Below are 17,864 nucleotides of genomic sequence, written 5' to 3' on the forward strand. Positions count from 1 at the left end.
GCTGCAGACAGTCTGTCCCCACCTGAGGGGGTGGGACTGGGTCCCATCAGACAGAATACTCCATGCATCATCCCTGTGGCCTGGGGAACTCCTGACTGTCTCAAATTCTGACGGGGAGCTCTTTGCATTTACAGCCAGTTGGGAGGAGTGGACAGAGGGAGTTCAAAGACTTTGTTGTTGCCACCTGTGTCTTTAGTTCAGCAGCCTGCAAAAGGAGATTGAAGAGCGAGTCAACGACATTGAGGCCCTGAAGGGAGAGCAGGTGAAGCTGCAAGGAGTCATTAAGTCCCTGGAGAAGGACATCCTGAGCCTCAAGCGGGAGATCCAGGAAAGGGATGAGACGATTCAAGATAAGGTGAGGGCGCGTGTCTCCTGCTCCCTCCCCTGCAGCCTGGATGGGCCCGGGCAGTGAGGACTGTGTCCAGGAGAGAAGGACCCTGGCTTCTCGGAGCATATTTGTTTAACTTGATGGGGGGTGAGCGGTCAGTGAAGTGCTCACTGTGTGCTTTGCACTGGGCTAGTTGCTGTAAACACATCACATTCAGTTCTCCCAGCAACCCCAGGGGCAAGGAACAGCCCAGTTGTAAAGCTCAGGAAATTTAAGATTAAGTATCTTGCCCAAGGTCACAGCATTTACAGGTGACACCTTGGGATAAGAACCTGGGTCAGCTGAGTGCAAGGGCCCTGCTGTCTGCTGCTCCAGGTCTCCCTGGGTGACCTTCCTGTGCACTGGGGGCAGCTCACCCACCCTTTGCCCACACGTGGACCTTCTGGTCGGAGAGGAACTCCCCCATGTTGGCCCCACAGCTGCCGGGCTCCCCAGAAGGCTGGTATCACCTTTCCGGGTGCCTTTTCTCACAAAACACTTTCAGAAGATGGACCCATCACATTTTGTGGGACACACCCCCTCAGTATCCAAAATCCCATATCATCCTCCTGAGGAAATCCAGGCTGTCCTGCTACCTCCTCGGGCCAAGTCCTCCCGCAGAGAGAACACGTGGGCTGTAGCCCAGTTAGCTGCTTTCCACACCGGTGCTTCCCTTCAGCTGCCAAGGGATCTTAGGCAACTTCTCTATGCCCTTGTTTTCTCACCTGTGAATCTGGCCCCTCGGGGCATCTCCTAAGGATAATATGACATCGTACCTGCATGTAATTTCTACATGTGAGTGTTGGTGTGTTTGTCCAGGCATTCTTTAAGGGAGGGTCCAGAGCTTTCTTCAGATTCTCAAAGCACGGAACAGGAGTGACAAGAGAGAGGTGAGACCTTCTGACCTAGAAAATTGCAACAGCCTCCTGACCGGTCCACAGGCCTCTTTTCCCACCCCCACCCCCAGCTCTCTGCCCCCATCCTCTGTGATTACATCAGTCTCCCACGTACACTTCTACTCCAGCTCCCATGGCCCACCGCAGGGGTCGGCAAGCGTTCTCTGTGAACGATGGGTAGTAAATACCTCACTCTTTGAAGGCGGAATGGTCTCGGGCACAACTACTCCACTCTGCCGTCATAATGTGAAATCAGCCACAGACAACAGAGTGGATGGGCATGGCTACGTTCCAATAAAGCCTCACAAAAACAGGCAACGGGTCAGATTGGATCCGAGGGCTGTGGTTGGACCAGCTCCTGGCCTCCTAGGTACATATGGAGCCTTTTGTCCAAAATGCAAGGCCCTGGCCTCCATCCCCTGCTCCCCTCCAGCCTCCAGTGTCCCTGTGGACCACCTGCCACTTGGTTTCAGGGCCCTCAGTGCACACTGTCCGGTCCACTCCATCCTCCTCTGCACCACCTATCACAGTGTGGGCGGGTGGGCACATTTGTGGACACTCCTGCTTCCCCAGCTTTTAAGGGCAGCATCTGTTCCTTTTTTTTTTTTTTTTTTTTTTGGTATCTCAGGCCTTACTGAAAGGTCTTTATTTAGTAAACATTTGATGGATAGATGGACCTACATTTTAATTACTATTGCCTTGCAACAAATTATCCCAAAACTTAGTGGTGAAAGACAAGTCTTTTATTATGCTCACAGATTCTAAGGGTCTGGAATTTAGACAGGGTGCCACAGTTTGGGTTGTCTTTGTCCCCAGTGTCTGGGGCCAAGCTGGGCCTCATTCGGGGAGACTCAGGCATGTGGGGGCTGGAAGGCCAGCATATAAAGTGGCTTTGTCATTCTTGTGCTCAGCCCCTTGGCAAGGACGGCTGGGGAGGCTGGGATCAGCCAGGACCATCCACCAGGGCACCCAACGTGTTGTTCTCCAGCCTGGAGGTCTCAGTGTAGTGGCACCGCTGACATGGCAGGTGGCACCCAGAGAACCAGGTGGCAGCTGCTTGGCCTTTCCCGAGCCAGCCTGCGAAGCCACACAGCACCACATGAGCTGTGTCCTGTGGGTTACAAGTGAGCTGGCAGTCCAGCCAGATGCAAGGGGAGGCAATCAGGTCCTACCACCTAATGGAGAAGCATAAGGTCAGACTGTACAAAGGCAAGTGGGCGGAGAAAGGCCAGGGAGGCCAGCTTTGGAAAGCACGCGGCCACGGCCTGTGTGTGAATGAGTGAGTGCATGCACAAAGTGCTGGCCCAGGAGCCAGGGAGCAGTGCCGCTGCCCCGTGGGGAGCCAGCCTGTGTGTCCCCAGCAAGGAGAGCTCTCTGTGGCCTCCTCAGTCGGGATGGCACAGGATGTGTGTTCTTTGCCTAAAGGGATCCCATTTGCCCAGGCTTCTGGACACCTCGCCTCTCTCTCACCTGCAGGAGAAGCGGATTTATGATCTGAAAAAGAAAAATCAAGAACTAGAGAAATTCAAATTTGTCCTTGACTACAAAATAAAGGAGCTAAAGAAGCAGATAGAACCTCGAGAGAAGGAGATCAAGGTGATGAAGGAGCAGATCCAAGAGGTGAGAAGCCATCTGGCACTCCCTACCCTCTCCAGCACACGGCCGCCTCCCCTGCTACTCCTGGCTGGTCTTCGGGGTATGAAAGGAAGCTCCCCTCACACCCCTCCCTGCTCCTGAGGTGTGCGCGGCCTCCACTCTGTGCAGGGTGCCACAGAGAAGGCCCAACCAGGTGTTCAGCTGTGCAAAAGCAAAATGCTTTGGGATCTCTCTTGCTGCAGGTCCTCAGAGTGGGCTCTGGCCCTACTGGCACCTCAAGGTGCATGCCCTGGGCCCTCCAAGGGAAACAGCGGCTGTTGAGCCTTCAGCCACCAGGGGGCACTGTGCACTCAGCCACCAGCCTTGGGCACCAGAAAATACAGGCCTCCAGTTCAACACTTTTTTCTCAGACTAGAAATGTTGGCTGGGGCCCTCTGCAAGGCTGTGTTTGAACTTCATCTGATAAGGAATGGGAAGTCATCAAAGGCCCTTGAGCAGGAGAGTGGCAAAATTAAGTGTGTGTTTTAGGAAGCAAACAGGATGAAGGTAGCAAGATGAGAAGCAAGAACAACTGGAGGAGGACTTCTGAGAGTCCAGTGAAGTACAAGTGCCCTCGGTTGGCCCCTCTGCCCCTTGCATTTTGCATTTCCTTACGACACATGTTCACCTGTCAGCCTCCCCTCCCTGGGCAGAGAGCAGCTGATGGTGGGATGTGGTGGATCAAAAATTAAACTCCTGACTTCCCCCTTCCTCGTTTCCCATTGCTTGGCAAATGGCACTGCAGTCCACCCATGTGCTTCATGCAGACGTGTAGACGTCTCCTTGATGCTCCCTTTCCCCGAACTCCTTTATCCATGTCATCACCAATGCCTGTCTGATCGATTTCCAAAAGATCCCTCCAATCCAACCCTCCTTCCCTTCGATGCCCATCACCCTGGTCCAAGCCTCCATCACCTCTGGTTCGGACTTGCCTCCACCCTCCAGTCTACTCTCCTCCACACAGAGGCCACAGTGAGCTCCCACGGTGTCACATCCCACCTAGAATAAAAGCCAGGCTCCCCATGGAGGCCCAGGAGACACAACCCAGCCTCTACCTCCGCTCCAGCCTCATCTCCAGGCTCCCTCCCCTTCTCCAGCCCAAGGGCTTTCTGAGGACCAGTTCTGAGGACAAGCCAAGTGTCTCCCGTCTCAGGATCTTTGCATCGCCGCTTCCTCTGCCCAGAAGGCTCCGGATCTTCACACAATTAGTTTTGCGTCTTTCAGAGTTTTAGCTCATGCATGAGTCACCTCTTCAAGGAGGCCTTCCCTGACCTCCCTATCCAAAATAACCTCCGGCTCCCCCTCCATTTTCTCTGTGCTGAGTAGGGATAACAAGGAAAAAGGTGTCGGAGAGCACCGGTGACCCAACTAGAACTGGATCCACAGTGCTACGGTGGAGTAAATCAAAGCCTTTTCTCTAGGAGGCCCAGGCAAGAAGCTGGGTGTAGCATCTCCGGGGCCAGGGTGGTCCAGAGGAGGTGTGTCCCTGTGACAATGACTCCCTGGCCTCTGGGGTAAGGAAGGATGCCCCCAGTTGGCCACAGAGCTGCGTCCTCCGGGCCTGCTGCCATTCTTGAGTGACTTCAGGGCCCCAAAATGGTAGCCAGAGAATATGAAAGAGAGAGTAGAGGTCCCACCTGCCTGGGAATCAATGTGCCACTGGCCCTGGAAATCACCGCCCATGTCTCCCTCCTCATTTGACATATTTGTCAACCAGGTTTAAGATTAGGTCAGTCACTTTCCACCCCAGCATACCTGAGAGCGTATTCATTTCCCTTCAGGAGCTGGGCCAACCATGGCATTGATTCTCAGCAGAGGCCATGTCCCAGCCTTGGGCGTAAGCAAACAGGGCGCCTCCCACTCCACCCTGGTACCAGTCACTTCCCGGGCTGCCAGCTGGGCCTGACGCCTTCCTCGGAGGTCCCTGCTCTCAGGGCTCAGAGACACATTTGGGCTTCTCTGTTTGTACCACGTGCTTTCAGTAATGAGAACGTTCTTCTAAAGTCTGCCCTTTGTGTTCAGAACATGAATGTGGCTTGTTGGGACCTCCTGGTGTCCCCAGAAGGTGTCCAGGAGCCTTGAAATCTGAGCAGAGGGCCTGAAATAGACTAGAGGGACTACTCCATCCAGCTATACACAAAACCAGTGAACTGTCCCATGTCCCCAAAATGGCAAACCTCTCTACTAACAGGAACACCAGGGTTCACAAGATTTAGTGTGTAAATGAGCATCACTCCTCCCCTTTGGGAGGAATTAGACCAACTGAGAGCTCCCCCAGAGCTGGTCTCATGCTCATCAGAAGCTCCAGATGTCAGTCACATCTTCAGTTAGTAAAAAGGCAACAATGAGGAAAATCTTTAAGAAGCTCTGTGTGGTTTCTGCTTTCCCTTTGTTCAATTGAAGATTTTATTTATTTATTTTTAGAGAGAGTAAGGGAAGGAGAAAGAGAGGGAGAGAAACATCAATGTGTGATCGCCTCTCATGCACCCCCTACTGGGGACCTGGCCCGCAACCCAGGCATGTGCCCTGACTGAGAATCGAACACAGTGACCCTTTGGTTCGCAGTCCAGCACCCAATCCACTGAGCCACACCAGGCAGGGCTGCTTTTTCTTTTGAAGCTGGGACACTCCCCTCATTTGGACTTATTAAGACTCTTTCAACAGAGCAATTAGACAGAACTTCCTTCTCAGCTTCCTCTTTCCAGTCTTATGCCTTTGGCTGGGGACACCTACACACCAGTCCCTCAAAACTTTCAGCTTTAGTATTGACACAGATGTGTTGTGGCCCCAGAGGGTCAAGATTCACTCACCCGACGTCACAAAGAAGCCAAGAAAGGTGCTTCTCTGCAGGACCCTGCCTCAGGTTCCAGTACCTGAGAGTTATCAATTTATAAGGAATGCATGAGAAGAAGGCAATGAGCTTGGTTGAAGGAATAAGGCAACTAACAGTGAAAAATTCATAGCCTGGCTATAGAAAAATATGGTTGTGTTAACATGTCAACCAAGGTGGTGGGGGCTTTGGGGATGGCAAGGAGTAAAAAGAAAGATTTTGTTCCAGAGAACATGTGGGAACTAGAAAAGACATATCCTGGTAACAAGGGAGACATTCCCACGAAAAGATTTCAATTCGAACCTACTTTTCATTCTCTTACTTTCTTATTCTTGACCCTGTCCCTTGTTTTCCACAGATGGAAGCCGAACTGGAGCGTTTCCATAAGCAGAACTCCCAGCTGGAGCTGAACATCACAGAACTGTGGCAGAAATTAAGAGCCACCGATCAGGAGATGCGCAGAGAGAGGCAGAAGGTGTGAGGATTCTCAGCGTCTGGAGCTCTTGTATTCAGGATCCGGCACCTGTCTGCCGCGGGCAGCTGGCCTCTAAGAGACAGAGCCAGCCCGCTGCTGAGATACATTCCCATTTTAACTGGCATCCTTGCTCACAGCCCTGCCAGATTTCAGGCCCGTGCAAATTTATGTGACTGAATCCCTCTGGGACTATAGGGTGCCTTTGGGTTAAGCGACCAGTGGGTGGCAGACCATTTTCATGGGAATGCTCACAGCACTGGCTTGTTTGTCCTGGGAGGAGCATGCTCAGGGAGGTCATTTGTGGTCATCAGTTAGAGACTTGGGCTACCAAGTCAATGCTGAGTCTAGGAGGACCTCAGAGATCACCAGCTCCGGTCTCTTTGTGTAAGAAATAAGGAAAGCAGGTCCAGAAGGTCCAGGAGGTTAAGACACTTCAGCTCGCATCAACAGTTAGTAGCTACAGAGCCAGTACCAGGAGCCGGGTCATCCAGCCCTGGGCCCGGCCTTGGCTGCACCCTCACCCCCTGGCACCGGGCACCTGTCATGTTGGTTGGATCAGATTGAATGTTTCCATCCCCCACATTAAGCATTGGCTCTGTGCTAGGTAATACCAGGAACTCTTACAGAGCTGCAAACGTGAACCGACGCAGGTCCTGCCCTTCACAAACTGAAACGGTTGGCAGGTGATTTGTGGCGGGTGTGTAATAATTATGATGCACAGTGGGAAATCATGGAATATGAATACAGGGCCATGGGAGCCAGGAGAGAGGAGAGACCGGCTATGTCAAGGCTAAGGGAACATGGGTACCAGAGAAAGCATGATGGGAAAGAGAAGATCTAGCCCAATCTTGTCTTCTTCCTCCCCCTACCCATCACAGCAGGCCTCGGGAAGGGTAAACCCTGGGTGAGCCAGAAGGAGCTATGGAAGTCCTGGCCGGCCCAGGGGCCTGCAGGAGAGAAGTGATGCTCCATCGTGGCTCAGAAAGGCGTAAGGGTGACTGCTGCACTCCCTGTCAGCTCCGAAGGCCTGTGCTCCTGAATGGAACCAGAGCCACTAAAGGAGTCAGTCCATGTCCTCTTACAGATGACACTGTTCAGGCCAGGTGCACAAGAGCTTCAGTGCCTCCACCTCCAGGCTGTGTGCCCATCTAGGTCTCCGTGCCCAAGTCCCAGATGCGGTGTCTCCTGTCCCTCTCTGCAACCATTAGCCTGCAGCCCCTGCCCCCACCCTCACCCCGGGGAGTCCCGCGGCTGCCAGAAGTAAGCACCTGTGGTTGCAGGAGCGGGACCTGGAAGCGCTGGTCAAACGGTTTAAGACAGACCTGCACAACTGTGTAGCGTACATCCAGGAGCCCCGGCAGCTGAAGGAGAAGGTCCGAGGTCTCTTTGAGAAGTACGTGCAGCGGGCAGACATGGTGAGCTCTGCCTCCCGGCCCACCCTCCCCTTCTTCCCGGTCTCCCCTCGCTCACGGAGGACCTTCGGCCCCATCAGGTGGAGATCGCAGGGCTGAACACAGACCTGCAGCAGGAGTACGCCCGCCAGCGGGAGCACCTGGAGAGGAACCTGGCCACTCTCAAGAAGAAGGTGGTGAAGGAGAGCGAGCTGCACCGCACCGACTACGTCCGCATCATGCAGGTACCTGCACGCTCCCTGCCGGCTCTGGGAGGCCAAGCGTCCAGACAAGAGAGCCTCTGAGGGCCTCTGAGATCTCCCAGTACTCAGGGGACCCGCTGGCTTTCCCTAAAACCTTCTCTTTGACTCCTCTCCTCCGACCTCCCAGAGCTCCTCCCGGCCAGGACCAGGGCCCAGAGCCCCACCCTGGAGGTCTCCCAGGCATATCTGTGCCCAGGCCCGCCCCACCGCTGTCCCTGCATCTCTCCCCCTGGCTTCACCCGTTTCTCTCCTCTGCCTCATCTTTATCCAGAGCACTTCTGTGCCCTGCCTCACCCCTCTGGCTGACCCCTGTACCTTCTGGACCTTCATCCGCGTGATTTTAACTCTCCTGAGTCCCACTCTCCCTCTCCTGCATTTCCATCTCCTATTTCACCTTCCTTTGTTCTGCTGCTTTTTATTCTGCTACTCATATCACAAGGTCCCTGCTGGCCAAGTTTTCTTCTCTGAATGCGCCTGTCTCCACCCACCTCATCCGACTTTTCTGGTGCCTCAGGTTCCTACCCTTATCTCTGGGGTGCAGAGTTGACCACACCCACCCGAAGAGCCTCGATCTGATTTAATGAGCCCTCCACACCCAGCTCCCAGGATCCTCCATCGGGCTGTGCAGAGAACCTGACCCCATTATTGCTACCTCAGTTTAAACACATTATCCGGACTGCCAGTCAAGCCTCTTCTGCCAGATTTCTGTTTGGGTATTAGTGTTGTCTGAGGCAATTAATGTGGATTAATCAGAATTGCATTAATAAGGCACATTCCTTTTTATGCTTATATTTCCTTCATGCCATAATTAAAATACTGGAATGGGGATGGGCTGCAGTTGGATGGAGACAAGCCAGTGTCCAGCTTGGCCAGTCTGTTCACTGCTGGGCAGAGCACCCTGCAGTTCTGGCCAGGCCCAGGCATGGCAGGTCCTGTGTCACCTTACAAGTAGCCCTTGCTTAAAGGCAGCCCACGCTGTGGATAACCACTGCCCCACTCCAGGGCCGAGAGAGCAGTCAGAGGCCCAGGGGCAGAGGTGGCTGCAGTTGGTGAGGCCCTGAGGCACGAGCAGCTGATACACAGAGCCATTGCTCAGGGTCTCAAGGGCCCCCAAGTATGAGGAACCCCGCCGGGAGTGCAACGTGTGGCCTGTGGGACCAGTGGGGCCTCAGGAGCAGTCGGCAGTGTGTGACACTGCTGAGCTCCTGTCTGTGTCCTGCTACCAGGGAACAGGCCCAGAGTGTCTGCCAGGGGCTCGTGCCTCTCTCTGTGCCCAGCAGGCTCCAAAGCAAGTGTCAGTCATAACAGAAAACTGAGGGAAGAAAGCAGAGACAGCAGGCTTGCCAAAAGGTGCAGGCATCAGCACGAGGCCACTTGGGGGTCCCCTTTTGCTCCTCAGTGCCCCCAGAGGCTGTGTGCCCACTCCTGCTGGGCCAGGGTACAGGTCGGGTATGGGAGCAGCAGAGGCCCCGTAGGGTGCCTGGCCAGCCCTGCCACTCACTCCCCAACGGCGGGCAGAGGGAAATCCCTGGAAGAGTGTTTTCTTGGGCAGCATTGTAAACCCATGTGCTGAGGAGCCCCTAGAAGTACCCCAGACAACTGCAGGGAGCAAGAGGGGGGCGGGGGGCAGGGTTCGCACCCCTTGCCCCCCAGCTTGCTTTTTACTGCAGGCTCTGTGTAAGACTTCATTTGGAAGATTTTTTTTTAAAGGCAACTTTTCAAAACCACTGCTCTGGCCCTGGCTGGTGTGGCTCGGTTGGAGCATAATCCCATAAACCAAAAGGTTGCAGGTTCGATCCCTGGTCAGGGCACATGCCTGGGTTGTGGGTTTGGTCCCCCAGCCTGGGTGCCTACTAATTGATGTTTCTCACCCTCCTCCCTCTCTAAATATCACTAAGCCTGTCCTTGGATGAGGAGAAAAACAAAAAAACAAAAAGACCACTGGTCTGGGTTTTAAAAGTCATTCCTTTCTTTGATCTTAAGTTGAAGGTGAGGGGCCGGGCCAGGGCCAGGCCAGGTGTTGGGCAGACACTGACGCTGTGCAGACCTCGTTTACCTGCCTCAGCCACTGAGAAAATCCCTTGACTTCTTCAGGAGCTACCTTCCCTATCTACAAAGTGGGGAAGAAAACACCAACTTCAGCGAGTTAATGCGAAGTTTGGATGCGATAACTAATATAAAGCCCTTAACACTGGCCAGGTACAGAACAGGTGCTCAAAAATTATTTCCCCTCTTGTCTACCAAGCAAAAGGCCTATTGAAGAACCAAGTTGGAAATCCAGTGAGAGAGCCTGGAAGGCCACCCACAACACGGACCAGGGGTACCTGTGGGCTGGGGGGACCGGAGCGGGGGGGCCACTCAACCGATCCCAGACACCCCAGCTGGGGCCCAGGCGCCTGCTGCCTTGGTGTGTACTGAGAAGGGGCCGTGTCTGCGGGCTCCAAGGCCCTCGCGCTTCAGTCCAAAACGGACAGGAGAAGCCAGGGCGGACATGGCATCTGAGAGACACTCATTAGAAAACAGAAAATGAGGTCACTGTGTCATTGGAGGTGCAGACAGGAACACGGAGGTCCCAGCATGCTTGCAGACACGGCAATGAGTGGCTATGGTATGCCAATATGTAGGACACGGACTTTGTTCATTCAGTGTGCTGTTCTCCTGGCTTCTTACCTGGACAGTTCTGGGACCCCTAGGTGGGTGTGACAGCAGGCCTTCCCCCAGGGAGCTCCTCGGGGGGAGCTGGAGCAAGACACAGGGAAGGACCGGTCCCTCAGTGTCTCCAGGGCTGTGAGCTCCTTGTGGAGGTGGGCTGCAGGTAGGGGAAGCGGCCTTTGAGCCGGGCCATGAAGGGTGAGTAGGGGGTGAAGCAAGTGGGGGAGGAACCTTTTCGGTCAGAGGGCACAGCCCAAGAACAGGCAGAGAAGAGCAAGGCCTGTGGAGTGTTCGGAGTCCCAGGGGCCCCCAGACCTTGCTTTGTTGCCCAGCACAGGGACGGGGAGAAGGGCCCACTGCAACAGCAGGCAGCTTCGGGCCACACTGCAAGGACTTTCCCGGCCAAACCAAGAAGCATAAAGGTCATCGGGTAAGCAGGTGCCACCTAAGGTTTCTTAAGTAGATAGAGGCGTTATCTGTTCCAAAAAGGTTACGTCACTTGGCAGGTGGAAGGGCTGGTGGGGAAAGGCAAGGGGCAGGAAAAGCCATGTTAAAGGAAGAAAAGAAAGGCTTGGAAGGGGGAAATGTCAAAAGACATTTCAGGGTAGAAATGATTAATAGCAGTGTCAGGTTAGACAGGAGAAGAAGTTTGAAAGAAGAGCAGAGAAATGGCTCATTTGTACAATTTGGCAAACGATGAGCCCACCCACTGTGGGTTCCAGAAAAATGCCACCAATGCAGGGCTTCCAAGTTCACAGAATAAATCAGTTGTCTGCTCTTTCCCCATGGCCGTCTTCTTAAAGATACTGACTCAGGAGAAGCCAGTAGGGGGTGCTATAGGCATTCTTTGCCTTCCCTGCCAACTGTGTGGGTGTTGAATGTGCCAGCCAATTCCCACCTGTGGCTCTCCAGCTGCACATTCCACCAACAGCAATCCTGGACAGCTGGGTAGAGCCCCTTTATGTAGAAGGCTTTTTATATCAACAGACCTCAGCCTCCCCAGCCTGCCTCTGTCACATACCCACCGCCCGGGCACTTGGTGAACCCCAGGCCACGGAGGGGCTGAGCTGAGAGGTCTGGAGTATCAGAGGGGTTTCTGTAAGCCTGCCTGACCAAGGAGGGGTCAGGAACAAAAGGTGCAGCAAACCTGTTTCGTTCACAGTTTCAATGCGCAAAGCTAGCACAGCACATTCAGGCGCGCTGTGCTTGGTCGAACCTCCCAGATGCCGTGTTGTCCCAGAGTGGGGTGTGAGGAGGCCTTGAGCGAGTCTGTCAGTTTTCCAATAGCTCAGATCATAGTGCTTCAGTAATAAAGTATTTTTAATTAAGATACATACATTGTTTTTAGATATAATGTTATTACACTTTAATAGACTACAGTGCCGTATAAAAATAACTTTTATATGCACCAGGAAACCAAAAAATTCGCGTGGCGTGTGTCGTGTTATTTGCTCTGTTGTGGTGGCCTGGATCCACCAAACCCACGATGTTGCCCCAAGGCCCACCTGCCTGCACAGTTGCCTCCAGTGTGACCTCTGGATCCTGGGGCCGTGAACTGCCCCAGGAAGTATTCTTTAGGGAGGGGAGCCCCATCAACTCTTGAAGTTGTGATTACTTTTATCATTACCATTGAGTATTTAGTGTCTCAATTCCTGCTTGCTCCCTCTTGACTCTGGGCCTGAAACACTCTTCCCTGTCCTCCCTCCCCACCCCCCACGGAGCCTTCCTCACTCGGGCTGAGGGCCCTTCTTCAAACTTTCATGGCGTCTCTTGGCATTGGATATAAGCTGGACCTCCAGTTTCTGGCACAAGGACCAGTGTATGGCAGGCCTTTTGGAGCTAGTTCTTAGGTAATTTTTAGGACTGAATGAATGAACAAACGAAAGACCAAGCAGAGCAGGGGAATCCAGCTGTGTTGGGTCAAAGGTCCCCATCCACCCTGATAAGGACTGAGTCACATCCTGGAGGGCCATTCAGTGGCCAGCACCATGGAGGTGTCCAAGGCTGATGGTCGGGTCCAGAATGGGCATTCACACCAAAAGGTACCAGGAGCCAGAAGTGCCAGTCACGGGACAGGGAGTCACTTGGGGCCATGACGGTAGCAGAGGGAAGAGAGGCTCTGAGGGAAGGGAGGACACGAGGTTCAGTTCCGGCATGAAATCTACAGGATCCAGTGACAAAAATGGATGGAGATGGCCGATAAGATGTAACTGAAGATGCTAGGAAAGCTGAGTAGTGTTAATTACTGTGTTGAATGAGGCGGGAGAGTGAAGCCACCACCAACTAGGAGGAGGAGCGGGGAGAGCTCCTGCATGTGCACAAGTGGCCCACGGGCTTCCTGCGGCTCTTCTGAGAGGCCCTTCTGTCTCAGTCCTGCCTGACCTTTACCCCCAGGGTGTAATCTCTTCATTAGTAAGAAACTCGTCTTATTCAACTTTGTGTGCACTCATTAGTTATCAGTCTGCTTATCCAGTCCACAAATATTTATGGAGCACCTCTTACAGGCAAGACAGAGTCCAAGGTCCTAGAACCCAGTAAACACACACTCAGTGGACCATGTCGTGCCTGGAAGTCAGCTTGGAGGGGCTCCGGGGGAGGAAACGCACAGAGCTCCACTGGAGAGCACCTGGACAGGGAAGGTGGGAGATTCGTCACCCAGGCCTGGGTGGGTGAAGAGGGTAAAAGAGCAGATGGAGAAAAGCTACTGACTTTACACGAAAACAGACACAGATCCTCGCCTGAGAATGAGGGACTGGCAAAAGGGAGGAATGAGGAAGGCTCAACTGAAGTGACGCCCTGAAAATCTGAAGGTGTGTTTGACTTTAGATGAAGAAGCCCTGGAGGAAAGACTATGAGGGGGTGTCTCCAGGTTAGCCCCTGCTCCCTCTCGGGCCCCACAGGCTTGTCCCTGTGACTGAGAAGGGTGAGGACTCGGTGAGAGCAGAGCTTCGGACCCTCCTGTTCTCAGGGCTCTGACTCCACTCTCACGGCTCCTACACCGTGTCTTGCATGGAAGCAGAGCTGGTTCCTGGCACGAGTCCATTTTGTGCGAGTTTGGCCTTCGTTTGCCGTTTTTGGTGCTCTCACCCTCCAGGCCTTGCTACCCACTGGTGGTCTGGCTCACAGGCCAGCTGCAGCAACTCTTGGGAGCTGGGTAGAAATGCAGACTCTCAGACCTACGAGTCGGAAGCCACCTTTAACAGCATCCTCAGGTCATTCTTCTGCAGGATCATGTGAGTGCTGTGGCTGTGGGCTCTGAGAGCAAAGTGGCCAGTGTCCCCCTGGGCCTGTGGTGAAGGGGGCACCTCCACAGAGCCACCCTTGGTGCCCTCGTGCTGAGTGTGAATGGGAAGGTATGGGAAGGGAAGAGTGTTCATTCCCAGGTACAGAGCCCCCACTGCCCGGCATCCTGCGGGCTCTTCATCCTCACCCCTCCCCACTCCCGTCTCTCACTTGACCTTCCAGTGCCACAAGTCGCCCTCTCACGGGCTCTCCTCCTGCTGTGCCGGTTGTCTGGGAAACCCCTTACCTTCTCGATGGTAACTTTTTCAAGCCTCAGCCCAAGGGTCAATTCCTAGGAATCCACCCTGGTCATTCAGGTGAAGCCAAGGGGGTTTCTTCTGTGCGTCACTCCTGCATGCAGCAAGCAGCCCTCGTGCCCAGCGGAGCCCGATGCCCCACTGCACCCAAAGTCCTCAGGGGCAGGGGCCCCATCTCACAGGACAGCACAGTGCCTGGCACATAATTACTGTGCTCGGTGTATATTGGATGGGTGATGCACAGGTGGGTGGGTGGATGGAAACTGTCAAACACAAGAGGAGTGACCTTCCTGTGGATGTCGCAAATGTTAATGGTCCATTTGCTTTTCCGTGTTTGTCACTAAACAGTGTGCTCTTGGGACCTAACATGGTCATGTCTTTTTTTCTTTTGTCTGCATCTCAGGGATATGGCAGATGCCTTATAAATGCAGGTTCAACAACGAACGTATAGGGGGAAAATGGATAACGTATAGGACAGCCCTTAAGAGCTCGGAGCTCTGGGGCCAGACTGCCAGGGGCGGGACCCTGGCTCTGTCACTTGGTGTCTGTGTGATGCGGACAAGTTCCGTAAGCCCCCTTTGCCTCAGTTTTCTCTTTTGTGAAGTTGGGATTATAATAGAATCTACTTATAGGGTTACTATGTTACTTCAGTGCATTAAGTGTATATGAAGTGCTTAGGAAAGTGCTGTTGTTGCTGTTGATGTCGGAAAGAGGCTGGATGGGCAGGAATCGTGTGCACTGTCTGTGTCTTTGGAGTCCACCGGAAGCTAAGGTAGCTGGGACCTTGAGAGGCTGTGCCATTGGCGAGAATGGCTCAGGCCCCACCAGAGGAACCCGATAACCCGTCTGGGCCCAGGACCAACCCCACCTGTGCCCCACACCCTTGGCTCTGGCCCAGGCAGGCCCTGTGCCCACTGCTCACACAGCCATCCATCCCTACTTACTCTCCTTTCCTTCTTTTCTGCAGGAAAATGTTTCCCTCATCAAGGAGATTAATGAGCTCCGCCGGGAGCTGAAGTTAACCCGCTCCCAAGTCTATGACCTTAAAGCAGCACTGAAGGTGACCAAGAAAGGCTACCCGCAGGAGGATTCAGAAACAGGTAATGTCACTAGTGGCTAACAGAGACCAGCGTTGGGGCAAAGGGACCGATGGCAGCTGTGAGCAGGTCTCCCTTTGGTTTCCAAAGCTTCCTCTCCCACGTGTCTGCTTGTACCAGGTCACATCCGCCCTGCAGCCTTCTGGGAGCCTCTGCAAGCCACACACCAGCTCTCCAGAGGATGTGTGAGGAACCTACCACATTCGAACATATGCGGGTCCAAAATCCTTGTGGTTAGCTACCGTGTCAGACTTCAGAATCTTTGGGATCTTAGAGCAGCAGTTTTCAACCTTTTTCTTCTCTTGGTACATAAACACTAATTACTAAAATTCTGAGGCACACCAACAAATATATAATATTTTTTGCCAATCTGACAAAAATTTAGATATAATTCTGGTTCATTCACAGCAGGCAGCTATTGTGGTGTTGGCTGTCGTCACATTTTATTTGACAATCTATGGGGAAAAGAGATCAGTGCCCCTGACTAAATAGTCAAGTATCGCGTGTTTTAAAACTTCCACAGCACACGGTTGAAAATCGCTGTCTTGGAACACGCCGTGTGCTGCATATTCTAAGGCAGCCCTGCAGCCAGGGCAGCGCTCTGAACTCAGACACATTAGTGTTTCTGTCATGACACGGAGGGACACTCACACCAAACTCCGTCACTTAAAAAGGCTTTTTATCTGTAGAGCTTCTTGGCTTTTAGAACGGTGGATAAGGAGTTGCAGACCTGCACAATGAAAGACCAAAACATCAGAAGCTATTTGAAGGGGAGGGGGAAATGACACTATGAGTTATTACTGCAATTATATCCTTAAGTTCCTCGGAATTTCTGACAGCCAAGGCAAAAGAGGAGACAAAGAAATATGGGTATTTACTCGGTTATCATTTATGGAAGAAGGAAGTTTCTTTTTCTGGAGAAACAGATCTTTCCCTGGCACTAAATTGCATGGAAAACTTATCACATGGGTGCTTATGAAAGGGATGTTGAATAACATAACTGATAGTATCTCACTATAGGTTTTCAGACCATAAAGAACATTTTTCAGATGTCCATTTCTTATCTGGGTAGTCAATAACAACCAAGAGTCTAAGGCATTTCTATGGAAAATTAAGCCAATGTGGTTTAAGTGTATTGTTTTTTTGGGGGGGAGGTTACACACAGGAATTAACACTCAGAAACCTCAGTGAACTGAACAGCCCAGGGCTGTGGACCGGGCCTTCCAAGGGCCCGCTGTCTCTTGTGCTGTGGTTAAGACAGACACGGCCACCTTCATCATTTCTCCTGAGTCTAGAACATTATATATATAAAGATGTTGCCTCTTGTGCCCTTTTACTGGAGTGGAAGAGAACCTGACGCAACAGTAAACCCTCTGAGCAGTGCCTGAAGCGGCAACATCAGGTCCAAAGTGTGGCAGAAGAGCACAGCGTGTCGCCAAGGCTGAGATGCTTGGCCTCTTGGAGGTGAATCCGCCTTCAGTGGGAGGTGAAGCGTAGATGTGCCTGTAAACAATTGCAAAACTTCTCTTTAAAAAATACTTTGACTATGCCCACGCATCCCAGCAGACAATCCAAGTGAGACCTCCTCGGGTTGAGGTATGATATGGCCAGGTTTTTCTTACAACAATCGTGGAAATTTTCAAACATTTTCAGAACTGAGAGAAAAGTCTAATGAATCCATCCCCCAGCCTCAACAAGTACCAGTCTCTGTCACTGTTGCCTCGTCGGTGTTCCCACCCCCAGTCTTTTCCCCCCACACCCACCAGGGACTGTTGTTAAACAACCAAACGTCCCGTCACCGCATGATACAGTTTTCTCATGGGAGACCCTGTCCCTAACAGCTGCAGGCCTGGATCACCAACCGTCTGCCTTGATCATGAAAAACCTCAGCCCGACCTCCAGGTTTGAACATGGGCCCACCAAGACACGTTAGCTCAAAATGTACATCCTCCAGCTGCCTAAGGAACTGACCAAACTCAGTTGGGTTTTAAGAATTCTTCATCCAGCCCTGGCTGGTGTAGCTCAGCGGATTGGGCACAGGCCTGTGAAGCAAAGGGTTGCTGGTTCCCAGTCAGGGCACATGCCTGGGTTGCGGGCCAGGCCCCCAGTAGGGAACACATGAGAGGCAACCACACATGGATGTTTCTTCCTCTCTTTCTCCCTCATTTCCCTTCTCTCTAAAAATAATTAAATAAAATCCTTTTTTTAAAAAAAGAATTCTTCATCCAAACAGAAGAGGTTGCCACCCCAAACCACCGTCTTCGCTTTAGCTGCATTTGTTATGAAGTTTCCATTCATGCAATTAACGAACACTTTTGACAGTCATACCTGCTTGTTCTTCATTATTCAAACCATGTCATTAGAACTTCTAATTAAAAACAGTTCATCGGAAACCAACTAAAATGGCATACATAAACCACAAGATCAAAGAAAACCCCAAAGGAAACGAGAGATACAAAATTCTGAAAGCTGGAAAACTGATACCCGGGTGGCGACCCGCCTCATGGGCACAAGAAGCCTGGCCCCTGCCCCAGGACTGCGGAGGCTGGAGGGACCTGGTGCGCACGGCAGAGCCCTCGAGAGGCTCCGGAGTGGGCAGCAGCAGGCCCCTCCGGAACTGGGACTAAGGTGGGGCTGAAAACCAAAGGGGAAATTTTAAGAAGCTACTTGATCCCCCTCGTGTCTAATACAATGGGTAAAAATAGACCGTCACCAGAGC

At 52.6% G+C, this 17,864-nt stretch overlaps 1 protein-coding gene across 3 annotated transcripts in view; it reads left to right on the top strand.

Annotated features, from left to right (window-relative positions):
- Positions 1-17,864, top strand: part of CFAP57 (cilia and flagella associated protein 57) — a 55,039-nt gene that overhangs the window by 33,163 nt on the left and 4,012 nt on the right. For all 3 annotated transcript variants that reach the window (XM_037069620.1, XM_037069621.1, XM_037069622.1), the window contains exons 17-22: positions 197-355; positions 2,740-2,883; positions 6,087-6,203; positions 7,484-7,618; positions 7,696-7,839; positions 15,016-15,148. In XM_037069620.1, coding sequence (XP_036925515.1) covers positions 197-355; positions 2,740-2,883; positions 6,087-6,203; positions 7,484-7,618; positions 7,696-7,839; positions 15,016-15,148 — 832 coding nt within the window. The remainder of the gene's footprint in view (positions 1-196; positions 356-2,739; positions 2,884-6,086; positions 6,204-7,483; positions 7,619-7,695; positions 7,840-15,015; positions 15,149-17,864) is intronic.

This window comes from Sturnira hondurensis, unplaced genomic scaffold, assembly GCF_014824575.4.
Source record: "Sturnira hondurensis isolate 20B ecotype Veracruz unplaced genomic scaffold, ASM1482457v3 Scaffold0018725, whole genome shotgun sequence".
NCBI lineage: Eukaryota > Metazoa > Chordata > Mammalia > Chiroptera > Phyllostomidae > Sturnira > Sturnira hondurensis.